The sequence below is a fragment of the Dromaius novaehollandiae genome, chromosome W (assembly GCF_036370855.1).
Source record: "Dromaius novaehollandiae isolate bDroNov1 chromosome W, bDroNov1.hap1, whole genome shotgun sequence".
Classification (NCBI taxonomy): domain Eukaryota; kingdom Metazoa; phylum Chordata; class Aves; order Casuariiformes; family Dromaiidae; genus Dromaius; species Dromaius novaehollandiae.
In genome coordinates, this window is record NC_088130.1 from 27,973,380 (window position 1) to 27,995,989 (window position 22,610).

Sequence of the window (22,610 nt, forward strand, 5' to 3'; positions counted from 1 at the left end):
TACTGTTAAGTTGTTCTCTTAGATTTTTGCCAGCCTAAATTCCGTAGTTATGACTTCCTTCTGAGTCTTTGCAGACTTTCCAAATAATAGTTTTGTCCTATCTATTTCCTTACATTTACATTAAATTATTTCTGTAGAGGATGATCGTGGTTGAAGAACTCTGATGGATTACTGTGACAGTCTCTTTCAGCATGCTCTGCTTGAAGTTTTAAAGAATACTTAGCTTTATGGCCCTTATTGCTCTTTGTGATACTACACTGTAAAGATTCTTAGTTTGATTCTACTCAGTTATCTGTCTAATCCACAGAGAAGTTGATCAGCTTTTATGCAGATATATGGAAAGTATTTCATGCATGCTATACTTAAAAGAAACCTCACATCTTGGCTTTTAGGGTTCATTCAGGAATAATTATCCAATTTACATCCACGTGCTGCAGTATTGTGGGAAAGCATTCATGTGCAAGACAAATCCTAAATCTTGCATTTCACGTGTTCCTAATGTTCATCCTCCCCAGTTTTCCAAGTTCAAATGTTTTATTTCACCATCTTCTCTTAAACATCTCTTAACTTTAGTACTAATATTTTTTTCAAATAACTTTGATAAGTAAATGTTATCTTTTGCCTTAATTTGGCTGATTGATGCTTACATGGCATGAGGGAATCCTCAGTTGAGTGGCCAGTTATTTTCATTACAGCCCTCTTCAGGTATGGGATGGACAGCCCCCCAGTTGCTCTTTAGCTCTACATACAGTTCACTTATTGTCTAGGCCCTTTGCTAACTTCAGTTTCACGCGAGGTTAGAATGAAGAGAGCCCCAGGATACTGAATCCTCCCAAATAGAAGTCCATTTAATTTTTTTTTACCCATTAAGCATAATGTGCTGACATTCCTTCATGTGTATTGACCAAAGCTCTCACTGATTTCAGTTGCAGCTGTCCGCTTTATATTTTTGCAAAGTGGACATCAGACCTCCAGGTTGAGTGCCTGGGAAGTAATGGATAGACCATGGGTGATCTCCCGGTGAGAGCTGTGGCTTATGAAATGTGGGAGTATCAGACAGGCTATGCATGGGGAACAGCCTCTCCACGCTGCGTTTGGCAGCTTAAGCAAGGAGATAATCCTTTCTCTCCTGTCAAAACCTGTCTTCCTGCTTGCTTTCCACAGCCACTACAAATAAAGATCTAACATTGCATGGTCTCTGCTTGCTGCCATAGCACCCATGTGCTGAATGAGACAGAGGCTTTGTTGAGAGACTGACATTTAATTACTATGAGAAACCAAACACTGTAATGTCTCCAGTGTCAATGTATGGAGGAGGAGCAGGTAGTTTGGGAGACTAGAGAATTAAGATTAGAAGAGCTTAATTTGCAGCTCTACCAGACTTGTTGGATGCCCTTTTCACAAGGTTTAGTGTTACTGCTTTGTTATGTCGGTAAGGACAAGACAACAAAGATTCGTTCTTGGGACTCCTCCCCCTTGTGATTTATGCACTCAAGTTATTGCAGGGGTTGTAATTTTTAAATCCATAGTAGTTCTCCACCATCCCAGCAAGCTGATAGGAAGTAATGTGTGTTATCTCCTCATCTGACCTGTTAGTAGAGGGAGATGAAGGCTTTGTTAGAGGTCTTTGTACCTGTTTGATGAGCAGCAGCAGAATGTAGAGACATGGAAATATTGGGCTTTCCCGCCTTCCCCCAAAAGAGCGTTGGGCAGATGCACACTGTAGGAAAAATTATCATCTCAAATGGTTCAAATTTGCAAAATAAAAAGCATATGGAAATGAGAGCTTTAAAGAATGAAGTTAGACATACAAGTTGTGCTGTCTTTGCTTGCAGAGTTGAAGGCATTGCAGCTCCATTGCTATGTGGGATGGGAGATTTGCTCTCAAAAATTCGGTACCATCAGTGTTCAACTAAATTGCAACTGACATTTGTACAATTTTTGTCTGGCATCCCCAGTAACTATATTGTGCATCCTCTTGCTTACTTCCTTTTGTGACTAGACCTTACACATTTTATATAATGCATAAATTTATTATGTAGCCTGAGTGGAATTTGTAATAAAATATTAAAGAAAAACATCCAAAGTCATGTGTCACGTGAAACAGTAGAATTTCTGGCAGGTTTGTATAGGGCATGTTGCTGTAGGACATTATTTTCATAGTTGAAAATACATATGACATCCTCCTCATTTATTTATTTAATTTTCTTAAGGAATCCGTACCATCTGTTGAGGATACCAGCTATTTTAAATGATTTTGGCCTTTAAAATTCTTGAGAAACCAGAAAGAGCTGGTCCACATCTTGTAATTATTGTGCATACACAGCTTGCATTTTCAAATACAGTTTGTCGTAATGTAGAAGAGCTGGAACTGGTAGAACAGTTTATTTTTCAGTTGAAATGGAGTGCATGTTCTTGTTAAATCTAAGGTTTTGGTTAAAAAAAAATCCAGTTTTGTATGTGAAATGATATGATTTTTTTGATTAAAAAAGATCAAATTATGTTGTATATAAAATAAAAATAAAGGGTGTTTCTTATTGCTAATTGATCTTCTGTAATGTTAGTGTAATTAGAAAAGGCATGTGATGTGGTTATGTTGACACTTGTGCGGCATTGATGATGAGAAATGGAATAAGTTTGAAAAATATATATATAGATATCTATCTATCTATATATATTTTTTCCCTCCATCTGTTCTTTCTCCCTTCTTCCTACTTTAATACTACAATTGTTGTGTGTTAGGAAATTAAACAACCTTTCCTTTCAGCCTTACAATAGTTTAACAGCCACAGGAAAGAAAACAATTGATGCTCTTCATCTAAGCCATTGTAAACCAATGGTATATCTCATTTTTCAACTTCTAAAAACAGCTTTCTGTTCATTGTTCGCAGCCTCGCAGAGGAGGTCTTTTGGGTGGAGAGGTAGAAATGCTTCACTTCTTGTATGGCTCTAGATAGTATAGTGTTTAGATCTCGAGTTAAATATTGTTGGTTAGCATATAGTGTTTTGTCAGTGGTCAAGTCCACAAAATGGCTTTTGCAGTGAGCAAAGGTACAGAAGACTTCTATTAGGAAAGCTTTTCATTCTGTTCTACAATTGACTTAAAGGTCAACTGGACTGGAATTAAAGGTTGGATTTTTTTCACATGCGCACGCATGATTCCCATACTTTAAAAGGTGCAAATGCATCAGCTATCTCTTCCCTTTAAAACAAACAAATAAAGCAACAAACCCCTGGCTTTTTAATTTTCAACCGTTACATAATCAAGTTTCAATAAAATTGCTCTTACTACCAGTGAAATGTAGTTATTATATTGATTTTTCTAACACTTAGAGGTCATGGTCAGCAATATCACTTTTAAATTGAAGGCAGTATCAGTTCTTCATTGGATCTGAGTCCCCTTCATTGTATCTGAGTAAAAAGGAAAGGATTGAAATTCACACCTTGCTGATCTGACCGGTAGTTCCGGATCTGGCAATTTAGTATGGCACATACAGGTATCAGGGAAAACTAAATACTTGAAACTGTCACTTTTTTTCTCCTGATTAGCATGCTGACCAACATAGTCAAGTTGAAGGATAGCCAGTGTCTCTTTGTTTTAAATAGATTTAATTCCTGAAAGTCTGCTAGTCTGAGCATCTCCGCCACTGTTTTGGGCTTGTTCTTGAATGTTATCATAAATGTTTCTTTTTAGGTGTGATGCTCTGTCAAAGATGGGAAAACCTAACCTTCCTGTTGGCATAATATTAGCAGGCACATGAGCAGTCCATAAAAATACTGTATCCTTCAAGAAAGGAATGAACTGAACTAACCACAGATCTGAATTTTCACACACCACATGAAGAACAAAGCAGCTAACAGGAAGTGGAAGTTAAATTGCCTCAGCTGGAGAATAAAGTGCCATAAAGAAAGATAGTGTAGGGCCCTTAAAGTTCTCATAAAGCTGCACTTATCTGCCCTGGTCACAGAAAGCACCCCTGACTTGGGGCAGATTTTTGAACTATCTAAAAATCATTTTTTAACTTTTAATTATTTTTTAAGCTATGAATTTGTCTCCATTTTTTTTTCTTTCTTCCTAAAGATCTGTTCACAAGTATTAACTGCGTTTGGGGATGGCAGTATACACACTCTCTCTCTCTCTTTTTTTTAAATGCATCAGAATCCAGTTGACTTTTAAAAACTTTTTTTTTGTTTAAACTCTCACAGAATTAACATTCATGTCTTCCATAATCACAGAATGCTGGTGATACTGTTTACTTGGAAAACACAATTTTATCTTTAAGATGTCTTATCCCTTTCCAAACCCACAGCTGTAGGTGGGTGACTTTTCCACATTTTAAGTGTTAGTATCTCCCTGTGGGAAGAGGATGTTTAAATGATGTATTTATAAGATGTGCCTAGCTTAAGGGTGCTCTTTGGCTTGAGTCTTTACAACCTGTATGTATTCTAATATTTGCGAGTTTGGAGTCCAAGTAGGAAAAAAAATTTTTTTTTTAATTTTTTTAACAAACTTAGAAATCTAACTATTTTTACTGAGCCAGTAATAATCAGTAGTATGTTCTCCAGTTACCGATCGAGGTGTTCACTGAAAGGGGAGTGTTCTGTTTACAGCCCACAATGGAAGTTTTTTTGTGATAACTCCTAGTGTTTCACAAAATAAATATTTGTTGCTGGAAACTGAATTGGCAAGGTGTAAAAGAGAATCTGGGGAGGATCAAAGTTTCTCTGAACTGCTAATCTAATATGTCTGCAGAATCCACATTTTTTGCTACTTGAAATGCTTTTGGGGTTTTTTGTTTGTTTTTCGTATATGTGCAAAATTCAATTTTAGCAAACTGAAAGCCAGACAAAGATAGAAAAACCAGTGCTCAAAGTACTCTGTCATTTCAACAGACAGTGTTTGCTTTTCAAAATACAAGCTTATAGATCCTGTAAAGAATAAGCAGACTAATTCTTACTGCATGTTAATATTTTAACATTCTCACTAGGCAAAAAGAGAATATTTCCATGCTTTAAGTATTAAAGTGGCAGAGTATGCTGAGAAACTTAGCAAGTACGCTTCCAGGTTTTAAAACAGAAAAAAACTGAGCTCTTAGACTACTGTTTAGTGAAAAGGGATGAGACATCTTAAGATATGCGGGACTTTCTGGGTGTTGGATTGCCTTCTGTAAGCAAAGTGTCACCAGTATGTGTAGAGCATGGCTCATCACTACAGTCTTGTTTTGTTCCATGACTGGCAGAATGAAAGGCCTCAATTGGATTGCAGCTAAACTCATCTTTGAGTTAAACAGACACCAATTCCACATTTGAGCCGCTTGGGCCAGACTTCAAAAGCATGCTAGTGGATAAGAATTTCAGACTGTATTTTTAAACTTGACCACTGCACCATATTTTTCCTTGTTATCTTGCTTTGTCATTGCTTGCTTTCTGCTATAGTGAACTGCTTGTAGGCAGTATCATACATACAACACTGTATCATTATTTTCCTAGTTTTAGCAAATGTAAGTATTCCCCATCCCCTTCTTATAGCTGTTGACTGCATGATACTGCATGTGAAATCATCCTTCTGCTCAGGCCGTTGCAGAAGCCTGTGCAGAAGGTCTCTTTCCATTCTGTGCAGAGTGCTAGCTTGGAGCATACATTTTAAACAAGGTTTGTGTTTCACTGCCGTTTCTGTGCATTGCATGTGTGTGTTGCTGTATGTGCCAAGTTACAGGTATTACAGGATGTGCGGTTTGGGTTATTAATTCCCTTCAAGTAAGTACCAAAAAAAAAAAAATCTCTGCTTCCCTTAGCCAGAGAGTTATATACTGTTGATGTGGGTTACTAGTATTGTGTTCTGTAAATGCGATCTAATTGTGCTGCTCAGAACCTGTAGAAAGGAGTAAGAATAGCTGACTTTGAGACCGTCAGCTTGTGCACACTTATTCCTGCTCTAGTTCTGGCTTTTTAGCTGACAATCATGCACAACTATCATGGGACACATTTCAAAGATTTGTAAAGGAATTAGTTCCTTATGGGAGTGTTTCTAAAGAGGCTGAGAAGTGCATGATAGGAAGGGAGGCTTTAAGCTGTTGGTCGTAGCAATCATAGAAGAACATTGTAAAGCAAGTGTCTTTTTGGCTAGCATCAAAGGACACTTCAGAAATGTTGATGCTTCCCTTCATTTTGGAGGGGAGCTGACTGAATACAGGTAAGAACCAATTTCCCATTCTAGTAAAGAACTGATTTCAGCACTGCAGGAATGTGGCTGTATGCACTCCAAGTCATACCCCCATTTACAGTTTGGTTAGTTGTAGCAGCATGCACTCCTCTCAAAGGGATTTTAGAACTGTGCTCCAGTTGGAGGATGGTTTTTAGTTTCTTTGTATGGGGAACTGCAAGGATACATATTAGGTGTAAATGCTGGCTTAGCCTGCTTCAGAATTGCTCAAAGGACCCCTCTCTGTTGTTCCCCTTGAGTTCATAAATGAGGTGGGGGATGCGCTCCCTGTTCCATAGCTTTGAGAGCATTGAGCTCTGAAGAGCTTTTGGGTCTACAAGAGCCATTTCAGAACAAGTTCCAAGGGCTTTTTAAGCTTACAGCTTTACTTGAGCCTTGGATGACTTTATTCTGGAGAGAAGGAGAAATTTTCGCGTAGCTATTTGGTGGGAATGTAACCTCTCTGCAGTCTCTTTCTGAAACAAAAAGCAATAGGCTTACTCTGTTTAATCATGCAGATCTATGGTTCCCTAACTCAGGGTAAGGGAGTCTCTCAAACTTACTCATCTCAGTGATAAGGTTCCCTTTGATTTCTGTGCAGGTTTAGTTAACAATCCTCCTTTATCAAGGCCATTCAGCTGGAGAAAGGCCAAGTCAGCCATGCATGTTTTGACTAACTGATTTAGTTTGCTTTGGTTCTCTTGCTGGCTGTTTTTATGACTCCTCTTGGGAAAAGCAAGATAAGTGTGTCTCAGTCAAAGCAAACTTCTAGGAGCTCAAAACTGGCTATACTCATCTGGGAATAACTATTTGCTCTCACTCTGAGAATAAGCATCCTTCGCTTGAACATGTTACAAAGCCATGACTCTGTATCTGGGCAGCCTAATACTCATTGGTTTCCGGAAGTACATGTTTAGTGTTTAAAAATGTCTGCAACTTGAATGCATCCAAAACTAGACGAGGATCTCCAGAGCGTTCTCTTAAGGGAGTGCCTTTTGAAGCTTTACGTGCTATGTAATTGCCATAGGAGTGTTTTAGGCTTATGAAAGAAAAGAGTTTGTTCCTGTGTAAACCCTCAGACTAGTTAAAGTAACTAGCCCCAAGTGACTTGCCATGAGTTTAGGCAGTCCTCTTCCACACCTTGTGCAGAGATGGTGAGACGTTCTGAACAGAAAAGAAATTATTTTTACAAATGTCTGGCTATGCAGGGCCTGCTTTGAAGAAAAAGGGTAGTGATGTTGACATAGTGATGCTGCGAGAAACGAAATTGCAGGAAGCAGATGATAGAATTGGAACAGTTAAATTCATCTTAACATCAAATTAAGTTTTAGTGTAGTTTGTAATGTGTCTGTACTCAAACATTACAGTGCTTTGTAATGGCAAATCTGTTCTCTTTGGCTTGGCAGAATGCATATGAATTACTATTGTATTGGTTTGGATGATGTGCTAAAATAGTTTGGGATTGGTTCATAAATTCCTATGTTCCTGAAACATCTAAAACTCTCCTGTTTATGCTCCTACTAAACCAGGATTTGCTGTCTATACAGGCAGAAAACGCAATTCACTGACTCCTAGAACAACTATGTTTCCTTGTCCTGGCTGTCGGCATGATATTGATCTTGGAGAACGTGGCATCAGTGGCTTATTTCGAAACCTTACTTTGGAAACCATTGTGGAAAGATACAGGCAGGCAGCCAGGGCAGCCACAGCTATTATGTGCGATTTCTGCAAACCTCCAGCTCAAGAATCCACAAAGAGCTGCATGGACTGCAGTGCAAGCTATTGCAATGAATGTTTCAAAGTATACCATCCTTGGGGAACTGTAAAAGCCCAGCATGAGTATGTAGGACCAACCACCAACTTCAGACCCAAGGTAAGTGTATATCTTAATATAGTGCAGCATTTGGATATAGCTTGTAGACACATCTGTGCAGCGGTAGTTGCTTTTTAGAATCATTGTTGCTTTATTGACTTCTGCTGTTACTTATTGAGTAAATCATAAGCTTTCGTTCTTGTGGATGCTGAGGTAGTTGGAGCTGACAAGTACATAGAAAATGTATTTGAAGGGGACCCTAGAATAAAGGATTTTTTTACTTTGAGGAATGGATTGTGTTATTTGTGGTTTGTTGTCCTTTTGTGAGACTTGATGATCTTGAACAACTAGAATTGCAGTGCTTTTCTCTAAAGGTCAGGTCAAGCAGGACATGTGTGTGTGGTAAACTAAAAGAACACTTTTCCCTCCCCAACTTTGTGCAGGTTCCCTTTGGATGTTTTTTGCCTGAACTTGATCTCAAGCAGAGCATCAACCCCCCCCCCACACACACACAAAGCATCTGCCAGTAGCAGGAGGTGGAGTTCAAGCCTGCACTGTCACTACACCCCATTATTTCTTAGCTGTAGCAGAAGAGGAAAACAGTAATGACTAGTTTTCTACTTCTCATGCTGCTGCTGCATTCAGGCAAAACAGAGTGACTGCAAACTAGTTACCTTTGTTTCTGCTGCTAAGCTGATGCAGAACATGGCTGTGCCCTATTGAGTTGAAGTTACATGAGAGGGGCAATTGTTACAGCTGCCATCTCTAACAAAAGACTGCAGCAGGTCTTAATGTCCCTGCATTTGCAGCATGCCCTGTGGCCTGTGACAGAGAGCCAGCCTTGGGCTGATTTTCATAGACTGGTTTGTGACAGCAAGACTTGGGGCTACAGCTCTCTGGAGGGGACTGGCCATACTTACTGTAATACTAGCTCTTGGTCCCGTGCAGGTAGTGGTTCTGGTGCACAGGGACACAGCAAGCTCAATTCAAAGTACCTCCAGTAATGAGGCATTCTTCTGGAGCTTTTTCCAGCACATTGCTTAGGTCTGTCGTTATAGAAGGGATATAGTGTGAGCGATATAGCACGAGGGAAGGTTTTAAGCAGGAAGGCAGAGTCCGTTTGCTGCAAGCAAGCATGTCAGCTATACCAGGCTTCCTCTTGGAGGAGAGCTCTTGTCTGGCCCCAGAGCAGATTAACATTAGATTAGGGAGAGCAGGCAAAGCACGCATTGGCCCTGCAACCCCTGTCTCATTAAAGGTCCTGCAAACACCAGAAGTATTGGTGGTCAGGGAATTTCAGTTTGGGTTTGTGAAACTTCTTGCTCTGTGCTGCCTCTTCTTATGGCTAATGCTTTACAATACTAGGCTTTTCTTCAGCTTCTCTATGAACCAGCTTTTGTTGTAGGCCAAAACAGACATTTAAGCTTATACAAATGTGGACCCTCTTGTGCAGCTGACTAGACCTCAGCTCTTCTAGAGCTAGAAATAATTCAGGTATTTTATCGGTGTGGATTTGACTTTACAGGAAACCTCGGGTGGGTCGTTTTCCCCCAGTAGCCTAAAATATAGATGTAAAGATTTACCTGGGCTCTAAGGTTAAAATCTACTCATGCCATTCATGAATAATATCACATCAATGCTAAAATTTCTACAGAGCTAACTTGAAATGAGCTCAGTTCTGGAAAAGGCTCCTGCCTGGGCCTTCTCTTGATTTTAATCCTAGAGTGTCTCCCCTCAACAAGCAGGCTCAACTCTGGCACAACTGCTAATTCAGACTCAAAAAGTTAGGTTCATGTTTATATCTCTAACAAAGTCTTCAAGCTAAGGTACTAAATTTAATACTGTAAAATATGCTACTTGCCATGGTTTACCTGTATTTTTCATAAATTTAAAATCTATAAAAAACAGACCTTTCATTAAAGTTATGCTGTGTACAAGAAGCACTGGACTGATGTTCTCTTGTAGGTGAGATTGGAGAAACTTGAGCCTCAAGAGTTAATAAGCCAGTAGATAATAAACATCCAGTAGTTCACTTAGTGGGGTTCTTTCTGGGTTTAACATATTCATTGCAGTTAATAACAAGCACAGCTTTAAAATGTACTAGCACACAGCTATCTGTGTAAAATGGCACTTTATTGGATAAACAAGTATGTTGAAAATGTGTATGCTCTCTTCTTCCCACAGCTATTGATCTAAAATGCTCTATGGCTCCCTACAAGCTTTTCTTCTATAAGACTTAAACCCTCCTGCTACAATATTGCTACTTAAAAACACCAAAGGTTTCTTGAGCTTTGTGTACTCTTAAACCCGAACTTAATCTGCCTGTAGTTTAACAACATGTGGTGCATACAAAAATCAGTAGTTAAATTCTGTTGAAGCAGAGCCAAATAGGGAAAAGTAGTTTTGATCATCCTGACCTTGATATACCAAGTGCTAATGGGAACTCTGGCTTTTTAAAACTATATGCGAAGACAGAGGTATTGTTTAAAAAACAACAGCAACAACAAAGCCATAGTATAGATACATCAGCTATAGATATATTACTTTTATAAAAGCTTCCCAACAAAAACAAACTGAGCTTTACTGTGCTGTTATAGAGATCTTTTTGAGGACTGTTTCAGGTTAACATGAGGAAAAAAAAAATGCATATTTCATTACACTGCCCTGTTAAGACCTGAACTGAATGCTTGGAGTATTTGTTAGTCTCCTACACAATGTTCCCAGTCACCACTTTGATTAATTTAATATCAGACTGGAGAGCACTTTGTAACGTGTGGTGGGGATGGACGAGGCACATACTAGACCAATTGTTCCTGCATTTGAGAGGACTGAACAAGATAATCTGCTGACCTCTTCTGTCTCCAGCCTGCAGTTTGTAATTCATGTTCACATGAGCGGGTGAATAAAAATATATGGTTTCTATTGGTGTGGCTAGACAGTGCTGTGTAAAAATGACATACCTGGACTAACAGCATGACTGCAGGTTTTTGTAGATGTCGGCTTGCACAGCTGGCTTTCAGGAAAGCTTCCTTTCTATAATCCAGTGGGCAGTGACAGCAGAATAGTTTATCGTGTTCTGTCTAATGATAGCCATGTGTACCAAGGTGCTTGTGAGACTGATCTCTTTACCCTGTTCATCGAAGCCTAAGGGAACATTGGGGGCTGGCAGCTGGTTTCAGGGAAGGCCTGTATTTTTAGCTTAGTGTGTCCATATTTATACTGCTAGCAAACTTCTATTTTTGTGCTCTTCCCTGTCTTTTCCTTTTTTCCTTTTTTCTTTTTTTTCTTTCTTTTTTTTTTTTTTAATGGCTCGACTGTTTTGACCTGCATGGTACTGCTGCTTGTTCTCCTTGGCTTGCAGCTGAGAACCTTTTTCAAGAGCTCTTCTGTGGCAGTGTAGATGGTCCCAAACGCTGCCTCACAGTATTCTGCAATGGGGCAATGGATTTTATTCCCCCCCTCCCCCCTTTAGATGTGTTTATCTGTTGTCCAAGCTTGAACTGCATTTTTCTCTTTGAGCAATTATTCCAGCTTGTTCAATTTTGAAAGGTGATTTTTAGTGAACAGCGTATTTTTCAAAAAAACATTTCATCTGATATTGGAAATGGCACTCACTCTGAACAACTTGTAATTGGAGTCAGACAAAATAAAAAAGAAACAGTTAGGCTCACTCTCTTTAAGCTGACTGTAACTGGTGTTGGAGGCTGTGTTTTATTTGTTGCTCCAAGAGCAATGGGCTAAGTGGCTGATTTGAGTCTAGTTTAGATTTAGATCGTTACTGGATTATGCCAACTCTGGCTTCAGGAAATAGTTCATAGCTCTTACGGGAGAGAATTGAGAAGCTGGTTTGGCAGAGGTTAAGTTTGACAGGGCGGGGTGTGTTGCTGTATTGCATTTACAGCTCTGACCAGGAGTGCCAGGGAGCTGGTTAAGTGTGATAATGTGGGGCATGCAAACAAACTCAGGGAATAGCAAAGTTAATTGCAGTGTGCAGGCTATGTGGTGTGTACGTGGACGTTGCTACAGATTTACTCAGTGTAAACCTCACTGATGCTGTGTGTGTTCATTCCTTGGATATCGCTTGCATGGACATATATAAAATGATGGTGGATAAAGTGAATATAAAAATGCAGTGAAGGAATTGGATACTGCTGTGGGATTGTTTGTTTTAATGGCTTGTTGAGCTCCTCAGTTTTTAGAAATACACCTGCATTCTCTCTGCTGTCTTTTCAGATTTTGATGTGCCCAGAACATGAAATGGAGAGGGTAAACATGTACTGTGAAATTTGCAGAAGGCCTGTTTGTCATCTTTGTAAACTGGGTGGATCTCATGCAAACCATAGAGTAACAACTATGAGCACTGCCTACAAAACCCTTAAGGTAAAAGTAAATATTGTTTGACCTGGCCTTAAGAAGGGGAAGAGTACTGAGCTTCTGGTGTAAGGACAAACTCTCTCTGGCAGAAAGCGAGGACACTGAACTAGTCATGAGGTGTGCTCTTGTGCAACATCTGTTAATATGTGTATTAGTGCGACTTAGTGTGTGTCTGACAAATCAAACTATGTATTCCTTGACACTTGAACCATAACTCCTTTAGAGTGCTTCTACTTTATTTTAGCCAACTGTACTGCAGTATTGACGAAGGCAAAAGGCTTAAGCAGTTAATACTTTGCAGTCTAGTTCTCACCACTGAAGGTTCAGACAAGTATCCTTGTGGCTTGGATGAACTGACACCTTAAGACCACTCCAGATAAATTTGGATCTGAAATAACTTTGGGGACCTTGTATGTTATGTATCTGTTAATTCTCTAAGCGTATTAGAATAGGGAAGACTTGCAGGCATTGCTTTGTTATTAGCGAATGATTGCTGCTACTTCCTCTTCTTCCTTTTTTTTTCCTCTCTTCTTCCCCACCAAAAAAACAAAAAAACAAACAAAAAAACCCCAACCCTGCTTGCCTTGTGCTCCTTGGCCTCCTCACCTGTTGTTTGCAAGGCTATTCCTGTATGGTTGCTGACCCTTTTGCAAATAGGGAAGTGCAGAAACACTCAGAAAGTTAGTGTTCCAAACCACTCCTTTTTCTACTAAATCTTATTGCAAAGGAGTTAATAATAACTGAGGAGGCTTTTTGCTAAGTTTCAGTAATGCCCGCGAGCCTCATGTTGCTCGGTCTAAGAGAGGATGGCTCCTGTGGCTGGGGAAGGGTGGGTCAAGTTAGGCTGTTGCATGTTGGCGTTAGAAGCCTCTGCTCCTAGCCCTGCTCAGAACGGTGGGTGGCCTGATTGCTGGGCACGCTCGTTGTCGATCACTGAACAACAGGTCTCCGCAGCGTTGGCTTTCATAACTGGTAGTGGGTTTTCAGCCTCATAACTAGACAAACTGAGGGCCAGCCGGACGACTTACCTGCGCTGGTTTGAGTGGGATATCTGTGTTCTGCCAGCTTGCTATTGTATTTTAACAGGAGAAGCTTTCAAAAGATATAGAATACCTCATCAGTAAGGAGAGCCAGGTAAAAAGTCAAATCTCTCAGCTGGGTCTCCTGATGAAGGAAACAGAGGTAAGCATGACCTGCTAATTGCTTGGGGATGGTCCTTGAAGGCACACAACAGGGACTTGCACTGTTCTCAGTAAAGCCTTTCAAATCCTTTTTTTTTTTTTAATTTTTTCTTTTCTTTTCTTCCAGTTAGCCAATAAAACAGTTTCTGTAATTTGTGTTAGCATTGAATCACACTTGTCTACTGTAAGGCATAATTCTAATGGTGAGGCAAATTTGGACAACATAAGCAATCTGCCCAGAATGGAAGTTTTGGATGGTACTGTAAATGTAATTGGTTAAGGTATCAGATGAGCCTTATTTCAGAGAAGTGGATTAGAGTTAAAGCTCTGGGTATTAATGTCACTGCTCAATTTATACCCTCTGTTTAATTTGAGAGGCTGTTGCAATAAAGTTAGTTAAGCACAAAAACTACGTGTAGAGAACCCAGAGTGGAGAAGCATACTTGCACACAAGCTGAAAAATTTGTATGGAAATGGCAGGAGCTCCTAGCCCTGTCCATATCTTGATACAGACCATACCTGTGCTTTGTAGTTCCTTATCCAGCATAGTCAGAGATGGGCCTGCTGTTCTGAGGGCATATGTGGGAAAATGGATTTGACTCCTGATTCAGGACAATTGGGGAAACTGGAAGAACACCTGGCTCTTGGGCATGAAGACTTCAGAGGCTGACTTGCTTTTATAGTGCTTTCATATGAGCTGTTTAGACAGAGAAATGTCCTGCATAATTCAAGAAGTAATCAGAGGAATATTTTCCTAATCTTCATTTGCTGTGTTCAAATAGTAAATGCTTTCTAGCTTGGGTGTAGTGTTGCTCATATGAGCTTTATTGTGTTGTTAAATACTGAAAATACTAGTCTTGTCTGCCAAACAGATGACTAGAGTGCTATGATGTTTTGAAAAACCTTCAATATGCTGCTGTACTCATGCCACAGTGCTGTGGAATCTCTCTCAAATGTATTTTGTTCCCTCCTAGTGCAATGGTGAGAGAGCTAAAGAAGAAGCATCTCAGAATTTTGAGAAACTATTTGATGTTCTGCAAGAGAAGAGATCAGTAGCTCTCAGGGCAATAGAAGCATCTAAGAATTTAAGGCTGGAGAAACTACAAACCCAAATAGAAGAATATCAAGGTCTTCTGGAAAATAACGGCCTTGTAGGATATGCTCAAGAAGTGCTCAAAGAAACTGATCAGTCTTGTTTTGTCCAAACAGCAAAACAACTTCATGTCAGGTATTTTAAATATCTTCCGTTTTAGGTACAGGATGTCTGTTCAAGCGTACTCTTCTGGTGTCTGATACCAAAGTTCTCAATGCAGTATCCTGTATTTGCAGAGGTTCACAGGTGGTCCAGGTGGTGTTTGGTAGAAATTACTATGTTCCAGTGCATGCTAAGAAATGGCACACACGAGATTCTCTCCTACGACATCTAGCCTCGCTTAGCAGAACTGCAATATAAGGGTAGTCCATTCAGCTCATTGGTGCCTGTCTTTGCTCAGAGATTGTATCGGGAATTTGCAAGTTAATCTAATAGTTCTGTTCTGGCTTTGAACTCTTTGATCTTAATAGTTGTTCTCCATTAGCACTTCACAACTATTTTGTTCTTTGAACGTAATTCCCCAAATAGTTCAGATGTTCTGCCGTCTGAACTACTATGTGTTCATTATCTTTACATCAATATACAAAAGGCATTTAAATTTTGCAGTTAAGTTCTGTCTGGCGAGACAAATTCCTGGGAGACTTCAGTAATTACATGAAAATAAAAATGTTAGTTCTTGTTTTAAAAGAAAAGTCTTATTTTAAGAAATGCATACATATGAATTCCCTCTTCTCTCTTCCCTCAACCTTGTGCTTTCAGAATCCAGAAGGCTACTGAATCTCTAAAGAGCTTCAGGCCAGCAGCTGAAACTTCTTTTCAAGACTTTGTGGTGGACGTAGCGAAGCAAGAAGAGGTCCTTGGTGACTTGTCCTTCTATTCCAGTGGTAAGTTGCAAGAGCAGCAGGTTTTTCTTGATCTATGGCCTTTAAGGCTCTCTCTACAGAGAAACAAGATTTAGACAGGGCTGCAGTTAAATAACTCTGTCATGCACCTTTTGGCTTCCGTTGTTCCCTCTTTCTCCATGATAGACAAAGCATTACCTATCGGCAATGCTAGCTTCAGCTTTGATAAACCTGCTAAGATGCTATCATCTTCCGTACCAGTTTATGTTGCCTTCTAAAATACTGTAATTAAGTAAGACCTACCTCGTCTTGCTAGAAGCTTGTCTTTGAATGAAGAAAAGGATTGGGTTTTGTATGGTTTTTGGCTTGTCAGCAAAAATAAATAATAATGGAGAACTGTCAAAGTAAGCACAGAAAATAAGAGATTTATTTCAGCGCGTGAACAGAACCATCCTCACCTGCACTCTTTCACTGTGTTGAGTCAGATTTTCTTCTTCACTGCACTATAACCACTGTACAAAGGGCTTATATAGTTAATTTTAAAACAACATAAATCTAAATTTTAATGGTTTTTTTCTCCTTAATCTCTGGCGTTCCAGGTCTAGGTGTACCAGAAATCAATGAAGAAAAAAGCAAAATGTACAACAAGGCTGTGATCAGTTGGGAATGTCCTGGGAAAGCAGATTCAGCTGATATCTATGTCCTTGAGTATCGGAAGCTTAATAAAGACGAGGAGAGTGTGACGTGGCAGGAGATCGAAGTTTGCAGCAAGAGCAAAGTAATATCTGATCTTGATAACAACAGTAGCTATGCCTTTAGAGTTCGAGGATATAAAGGGTCCATCTGCAGCCCTTGGAGCAGAGAAGTTATCTTGCATACACCTCCAGCTCCAGGTACTATTTTATTTATATCCAGAAGGTGCTGAATTTATATCTGTAGATGTTAAGAGAAGCTGTAGGCAATTTCTAGAAGCTCTCAGACTTCTATTTTACCGTTTTCCAGTTGCATAAATGTATAGAAGCTTTGTTAACAAACACATTATTTAGCATATGGAGACTATGTTAGCTTGTGTGACATTCCTGGTAGCTTTTATAAGTGAGAATTTCAAATGCCAGTGCGTGCTAAAATGTAGTTTATAAGCACAGAACACCAGGTTGTTAACTAATGGTCAATTTTTGGGATACTATTTTTCAGTTTTTAGTTTTCTTTTTGATGACAAATGTGGGTACAACAGCGAACATCTCCTGCTGAACCCAAGAAGGAGCTCTGTGGAAAGCAGGGCTGGATTTCCTCTGCTGCTAGGAGCTGAACGCATACAGGTTGGATGTTACACAACCCTGGATTACATCATTGGCGACACTGGGATTGCCAAAGGAAAGCATTTCTGGGCTTTTCATGTGGAAGCCCATTCATACCTGGTGAAAGTGGGAGTTGCTTCTAGCGCCAAGATACAGGAATGGCTTCATAATCCCCGTGATGTGACCAGCCCAAGGTAAATTGTGGATTCTTGCATAATATATGTTCTATATAATACATGTTCTTATATAATACATGCTCTATATAAGTAGATGGCTTTTTGAAAAATAAATTAAGCGGAAGTCCGGTCTAAATCAGTAAACAACATGAACCCTAATCAGTGGAAAGTAGTTTGAAGGATCTGGTGTATGCAAAGTTGTTTTTATTTTGGGTTGGGGTGGAGGGTTGTTTTTGTTTTGTTTTGTTTTTCCAAATGTTAATAGAAAGGTGCGCTTTTAATTATCCATAGTCTTATTTTCTTTCTTTTGGGGGAAAGAAGTCATGTTCCTATATATGTCAAGATACGTAAATGAAAGCAAGAAAGAAAAAAATCCTTTAGTTGCAAGATTGAAGCAATGTTTAATAATCAATAGGTGGACTCTGCTTTAATTCCCTGAGCTTGCTACGTTTGCCTGCCATTCGGGGGTACAGTGTTCACTGTGTATCTTTTTGGTAGCTTTCTTCACAGTGGATTCCAAGTCACTGACTTATCCCGGCTATCTTCTTGGATACTGTACTGGGATGATACTAGGCACAAGCCAAAGTACAATGGGCAAACCAGCAAAAACACTTCCAGCTCTCAATTACAATTATAGTAATCTTGGATGTGTCTAGGAACTGTGGGCTGAGGGGGTATTCCCTGGGGACTTGAAATTTTTCAGGAATCTAACGTGTATTGGCTTCTTCCTATATAACGTACTAAAACTGTAAAAATGCCAATGTTTTGAGTTGCTTGAGGTCAGACAGAGCCTTTTTGCAAAGTGAGAAATTAAATCCTGTTTCCTTATCCCTTTTTCCTTATTCACACAAATATCTGGAAACCTTTAGCTGAGACACAGCCAACAAAAAAAGCCACCTAGGAATTGTACACGCAGAAGAATGATGGCTTGTATGCTTCTGTGATCTGTCTTCATCTGGTAGAAAAGTAGGGAAAACTTTGCAGACTGAACAGATCTGGCTACAAACTTCCCCCAGTCACCAACTAGGAACCAGGAGTTCAGGGAGACCTCCCCAAAGAGTCCAAATTATTATTATTTTTTTAAAGCTAGAACATAACATGCTGTGTTGTGTATTTAAAAGACAATATAATACAGCAGTGACATGGAAAACTCGTAGTGCAACAGTAATGTTAAATGTATTTACTTGTGTTGTTTAACATCATGTAAATATGTTCAAGTTGAACATATCCTGCCTGTAGTGATTAGTCATATTTGCTAAGCTACTACTCATGTTAACTTATTTCCTGTAACTTTAAGTTCATTACAGATCATCTTTCACAAGTCTGTTTAGATAAAGCTGCAAGTTGAGCACCTTAGTAAAACTTTCTCCAGTTGCATCCTCATTAGTGTTCACCTTCATTAACTGTGTTTGAAGTGGCCTAAGTGAGTGTTCCCCAACTACTAATGCATCTTTCCTTCTGACTTAGGTATATTCTTATGCACAAGGTTTTGTGGGTGCTTGTGTAGTGTTACCTGTCTTACAAAAATATTTTCTCATTTAAATTGCAGATAACACTTCAGTTTGACAAAAGCAAACTTTTTTTTTCTATTCTAGATACGAACAAGACAGTGGTCATGACAGTGGGAGTGAAGATACCTGCTTTGAATCATCACAGCCTTTTACACTGGTCACTTTAGGCATGAGAAGTTTCTTTATCCCCAAGGCACCTGCTGCCCCAAAAGATTCAGCGAGCAGAATTCTTCCCATGCCATCGTGTATCGGGGTCTGCCTTGACTATGACAAAGGCAAGGTTGGCTTCTATGATGCAGATCATATGAAATGCCTTTATGAGCGCCAGGTGGACTGCTCTGGTATAATGTATCCGGCATTTGCTTTAATGGGTGGCTCAGGAATTCATCTTGAGGAAGCCATCGCAGCAAACTACTTGGAGTACCAAGATGACATATAATACAGTGATCTCTTCCCATTGCTGTTTTGAGATGGAAAATGAGAAGTGTTCTGCCTTAGCGTTCAGTCCTAATTAATTACATCATATTTAAGTGCTGCACAAAAGCGTTTGGGTCATGTTTTTTTTAAACAAATGGCCCAGTCGCTTCTACAAGTGGGAAACGTTCTTCCAGCAGCTCTCCTGCCTTTCTTGTGATCTGTGCGATGCTGTTCTCCGCAGACTTTCTTCCCAGGGGGAGGCGGTTGGGAAGAAGTTTGATTAGCAACCAAAATTTCTCCTCGGGGTGGAAATCTGCCTTTTAAGTAATTTAAATCCTTACATAGTTGGTTTTGCATTAATGGAGTCAAAGCTGCCAGTGTGTGATTGCCATTATCCTTTAAGAAATCTGCCTGAATGCATTTGAGTGGTCAAATGCTTTCTGACTAATCCATGAGCACCACTAGGGTGGGCCTTTTAGTACTAAATAACACTTGCACAAATACAAAGCAGTGAGAAATCAAAACTGCAGCTGAACGTTTAGGTTGTATTTGGAAGGAGAAGGGTAAACTAAAAACTGATCGTATTTCATGTATCTTTAATGTGACTATAAGCTAAAACTCTAATTCTGACACCTGGTGTATAGTTGGTGGCATAATGGTAATTTTTTTTGCTCTTCCAGGTTTTTAGTATAGGCTACATAAAATAAAGAAAGTGCAATTTGACCTTAAACATCAGACTTCTAAGTGTGAAGTCTGAATTATTTGCATGTATGAGTAATAGTACCTGGTATGTGGGCAAAAGCAAATGAGTTGTTGACACAAGTAATGAAATGCGAACTTTTAAATTCAGGTATTTCTCTTAATACATGTTTTATAAGTTAACTTTGTACCTAATAAAGGCTTGTTTTTAGTAAGAATGTTAAAAATGCACTGATTAAGTTTTGAGACCCAAATTTTGCCTTAAAGGGTGTCTCTGTTCAAATTTCTGTTCCTCTCATGTTAAAAACTGTATTGGGTAGTAGTGTTTGCATCTGTCTGGAAGGAATCTGTGTAAAAATCCATTTGAGTACTTGCACTGTTAGCTTGCATCGTGAAAAATATGGATCTAAAGTGAAGGATGTTTCTAACACATACTCGGTGCTTTCTGATTTTGGGGTATAGTAGCCTATCTTGATGAATGTGTGTGAAGTATGCTCACTAAGTACATGTATACAGTTGTGGAAATGGGACCTGAAAATCAGTATACGCTTAAATGAATGTAGGTCATAATGCAAAACCTGAGCTACGCTTTGCTGTGTGGACTGTCATGCTGATCAGATCTAGAGTCTGCCTCTCCCAGTGTCCTCTCTCCTAAGCCTCCATCCAGCGGCCACTGTTGGAAGATAAGAAAGGGGCGATGTGGAGGGGTTGTTCTCCTGCCACACACTCCCAGCCTCTGGTGACTGGCAGGAAAGTCACCTGCACCAAGGTGAGTGCGATAGCCCTGTGGGGGCTAGGTAGGCTCAGCAAAGGCAACCTCTTGTGTGTGTCTTACCATTAATGCTCTTGCCTTACTAACACTGTGGGGCATTAAGCTCCACAGCTTAATCATGTGATTGTGTAAGAAATACTTTGATAGATTTAGGCAGCAGTTTGAAAACAGGGGGTATTTCTTGGGACTTATCCTGCAGGGGAAATGGCAAATCGTTTGTCACTAGTCATCCTTTAGGTTATTTCTCTGTGTAGCAGATGTTTATCATAGTCTTTCCTTCTCATCACACCCTCCCCATCTTTGTATTTTCCATATCCATATTTCCTATCTACCTAGTTGCTCATGACATGGAAGCTGCTCTGTGCTTGTGAGCATCCTGTTGCCCCTCTTTGTCTTTTCTCACCTTTCAAGGCCGAGTAGAGCAGCACTCCATACAGACACTCTGCTGCTGTGAAGGCTCACAAGGTTCTGGGTTTTGTTTTTTACCATGGTTGTAAAATTGTATTTGCCTTTTTGGTTCATAGTAAATACCAGGCTGGTGTTTTCTGAGATTCTTTTGCAATGTTTTCTGCATGATCCTAATGATGAGTTCTAAACAAGCTATGCACATGCAGGGTTTCCCCACTCTGTGTGTTATTTTGTATTTATTAATGTTGAATTTCATCTGCCAGTTTGTCTAGTGACTTAGTCCTGATGACCTCCTGCAGCTCTTCACAATAATTTCTAGACTGGATTGTTCCTGAGTAATTTTGTAGGTAACAGAAGTATCTTTTTTGTTTGCTTCCTTTCCTAGATCACTGAGGAGTACCTTGAATAACTTAAATTGTAGTGAGACCCAGCAGATCTCCTTCCATTGTTAAAATTTATTGTTCCTTCCATTTTTGTTTTCTGTTCAATGAACTATTGAAAACGTCTAAATTCTAGTACACTGTATTGATTAGATCACTCATTCTTTTGTGTGTGAGCTCAGTAAAGTCAAACAGATCCAAGAGACAGGATTCTCTCTTTAGTAGCTGTGTCTTTTCCCATCACCATTTGTCCATTTATCTACCAAATCTAGTATAAGCTTAAAGCTATAGATTTTGGAGGGTTTGACTTTCTGGTCCGTTGTTCCCAGATCAAATCTTTTTCTACAAATGAGTATCACATATGTCACTTTTGATTCCTCTGTTTCAGTAACTGGTCTAAATGGCACATTTTATGTCATGGTTAGCATTCCACACTTCTGCATTGGGATTCTTTGGAAACATCTGGATCAATATCGCTAGGATGTAGCAGTTCATAACTGTTTATTTTAAAGAAATCTTTATAAACTGAACACTTTGTCTTAAATACCGAGAGTCCCTCAGACTCATTCCTTATTTAAAAAAAAATTAAATTGTCCCAGTTTGAGAATAGAGGTAAGGGATGAAGAATTCTTTTTTTTTTTCCCACTCTGGCCTTATCTTACATTCATTTAAGATGTGCTCAGCTATGCAATTACTTACTCTACTGGACAGAGACTGATGCTACTTTATAAACTCTTCCTTTGACAAGAACATTTATCTACGTTTTTATATGTCTGTTTGTATTTATCTCAGTTTAAAAATTGATTTGGCATTTGGTGTTACTTGAATACTTTGGACACATTCATTACAGTACTATATGGTGCTTACTCCCACTTATTAAATAGAAAACATACTGTTAGAGGCAAAGGATTTTTTCACTACAATGAAAAAGTGTCATCTCTTTGAAATGCAGTTCAGTGGTACTTGCGTATCCAGATGCTTTTTTTTTTCCGAAACAAGTTTCTTCCTACAAAACAGCACTTTACAATGTAGACTAAGCTAAGAATGGTGTGGTATTTGTGTGGATCCTTGTGCAATATAGCTGTTTGGTGACTACTGTGTGATCTGCAAAGCTCCATGCAGGTGTGAATCGTGTAGACCCTTTTTCTTAAATATCTAAAGCTTTAACAAGAAGGCCTCGTTTAAAAATATTCTGAAATGTAAATGTGATGTCACTTTTTTTTTTAATAAAAGCTGAAAATCCAGTAGCTTGCTCATTCACATTATTGCACTCCTGTTGAAATGATATTTCTTACAGTAGATGAGAACGGGTGGTCTGGGGGGAGATAGCACTGTTCTTCCTTGCAAAAGGCTTGGCTCTCAAGTCTGCCCATGCACCCACTGAGGGGTGCTCCAGGTAAGTACCTCTAGTTTTTCACTGGATAAGGAGTCTAGTTTGGGCTAG

General features: G+C 39.4%; 1 protein-coding gene across 3 annotated transcripts in view; it reads left to right on the forward strand.

The window, feature by feature from the left end:
- LOC112985815 (E3 ubiquitin-protein ligase TRIM36) overlaps positions 1 to 22,410 on the forward strand; it is a 33,815-nt gene extending 11,405 nt beyond the window's left edge. For 2 of the 3 annotated variants that reach the window (XM_064500984.1, XM_026104719.2), the window contains exons 3-10: positions 7,732 to 8,075; positions 12,249 to 12,395; positions 13,476 to 13,571; positions 14,545 to 14,798; positions 15,423 to 15,547; positions 16,105 to 16,398; positions 16,700 to 16,997; positions 18,575 to 22,410. In XM_064500984.1, coding sequence (XP_064357054.1) covers positions 7,732 to 8,075; positions 12,249 to 12,395; positions 13,476 to 13,571; positions 14,545 to 14,798; positions 15,423 to 15,547; positions 16,105 to 16,398; positions 16,700 to 16,997; positions 18,575 to 18,929 — 1,913 coding nt within the window. In that variant the 3' untranslated portion in view covers positions 18,930 to 22,410. The remainder of the gene's footprint in view (positions 1 to 7,731; positions 8,076 to 12,248; positions 12,396 to 13,475; positions 13,572 to 14,544; positions 14,799 to 15,422; positions 15,548 to 16,104; positions 16,399 to 16,699; positions 16,998 to 18,574) is intronic. The other variant, XM_064500985.1, reaches the window with a different exon arrangement.
- The last annotated feature ends 200 nt before the right edge of the window (positions 22,411 to 22,610 follow it).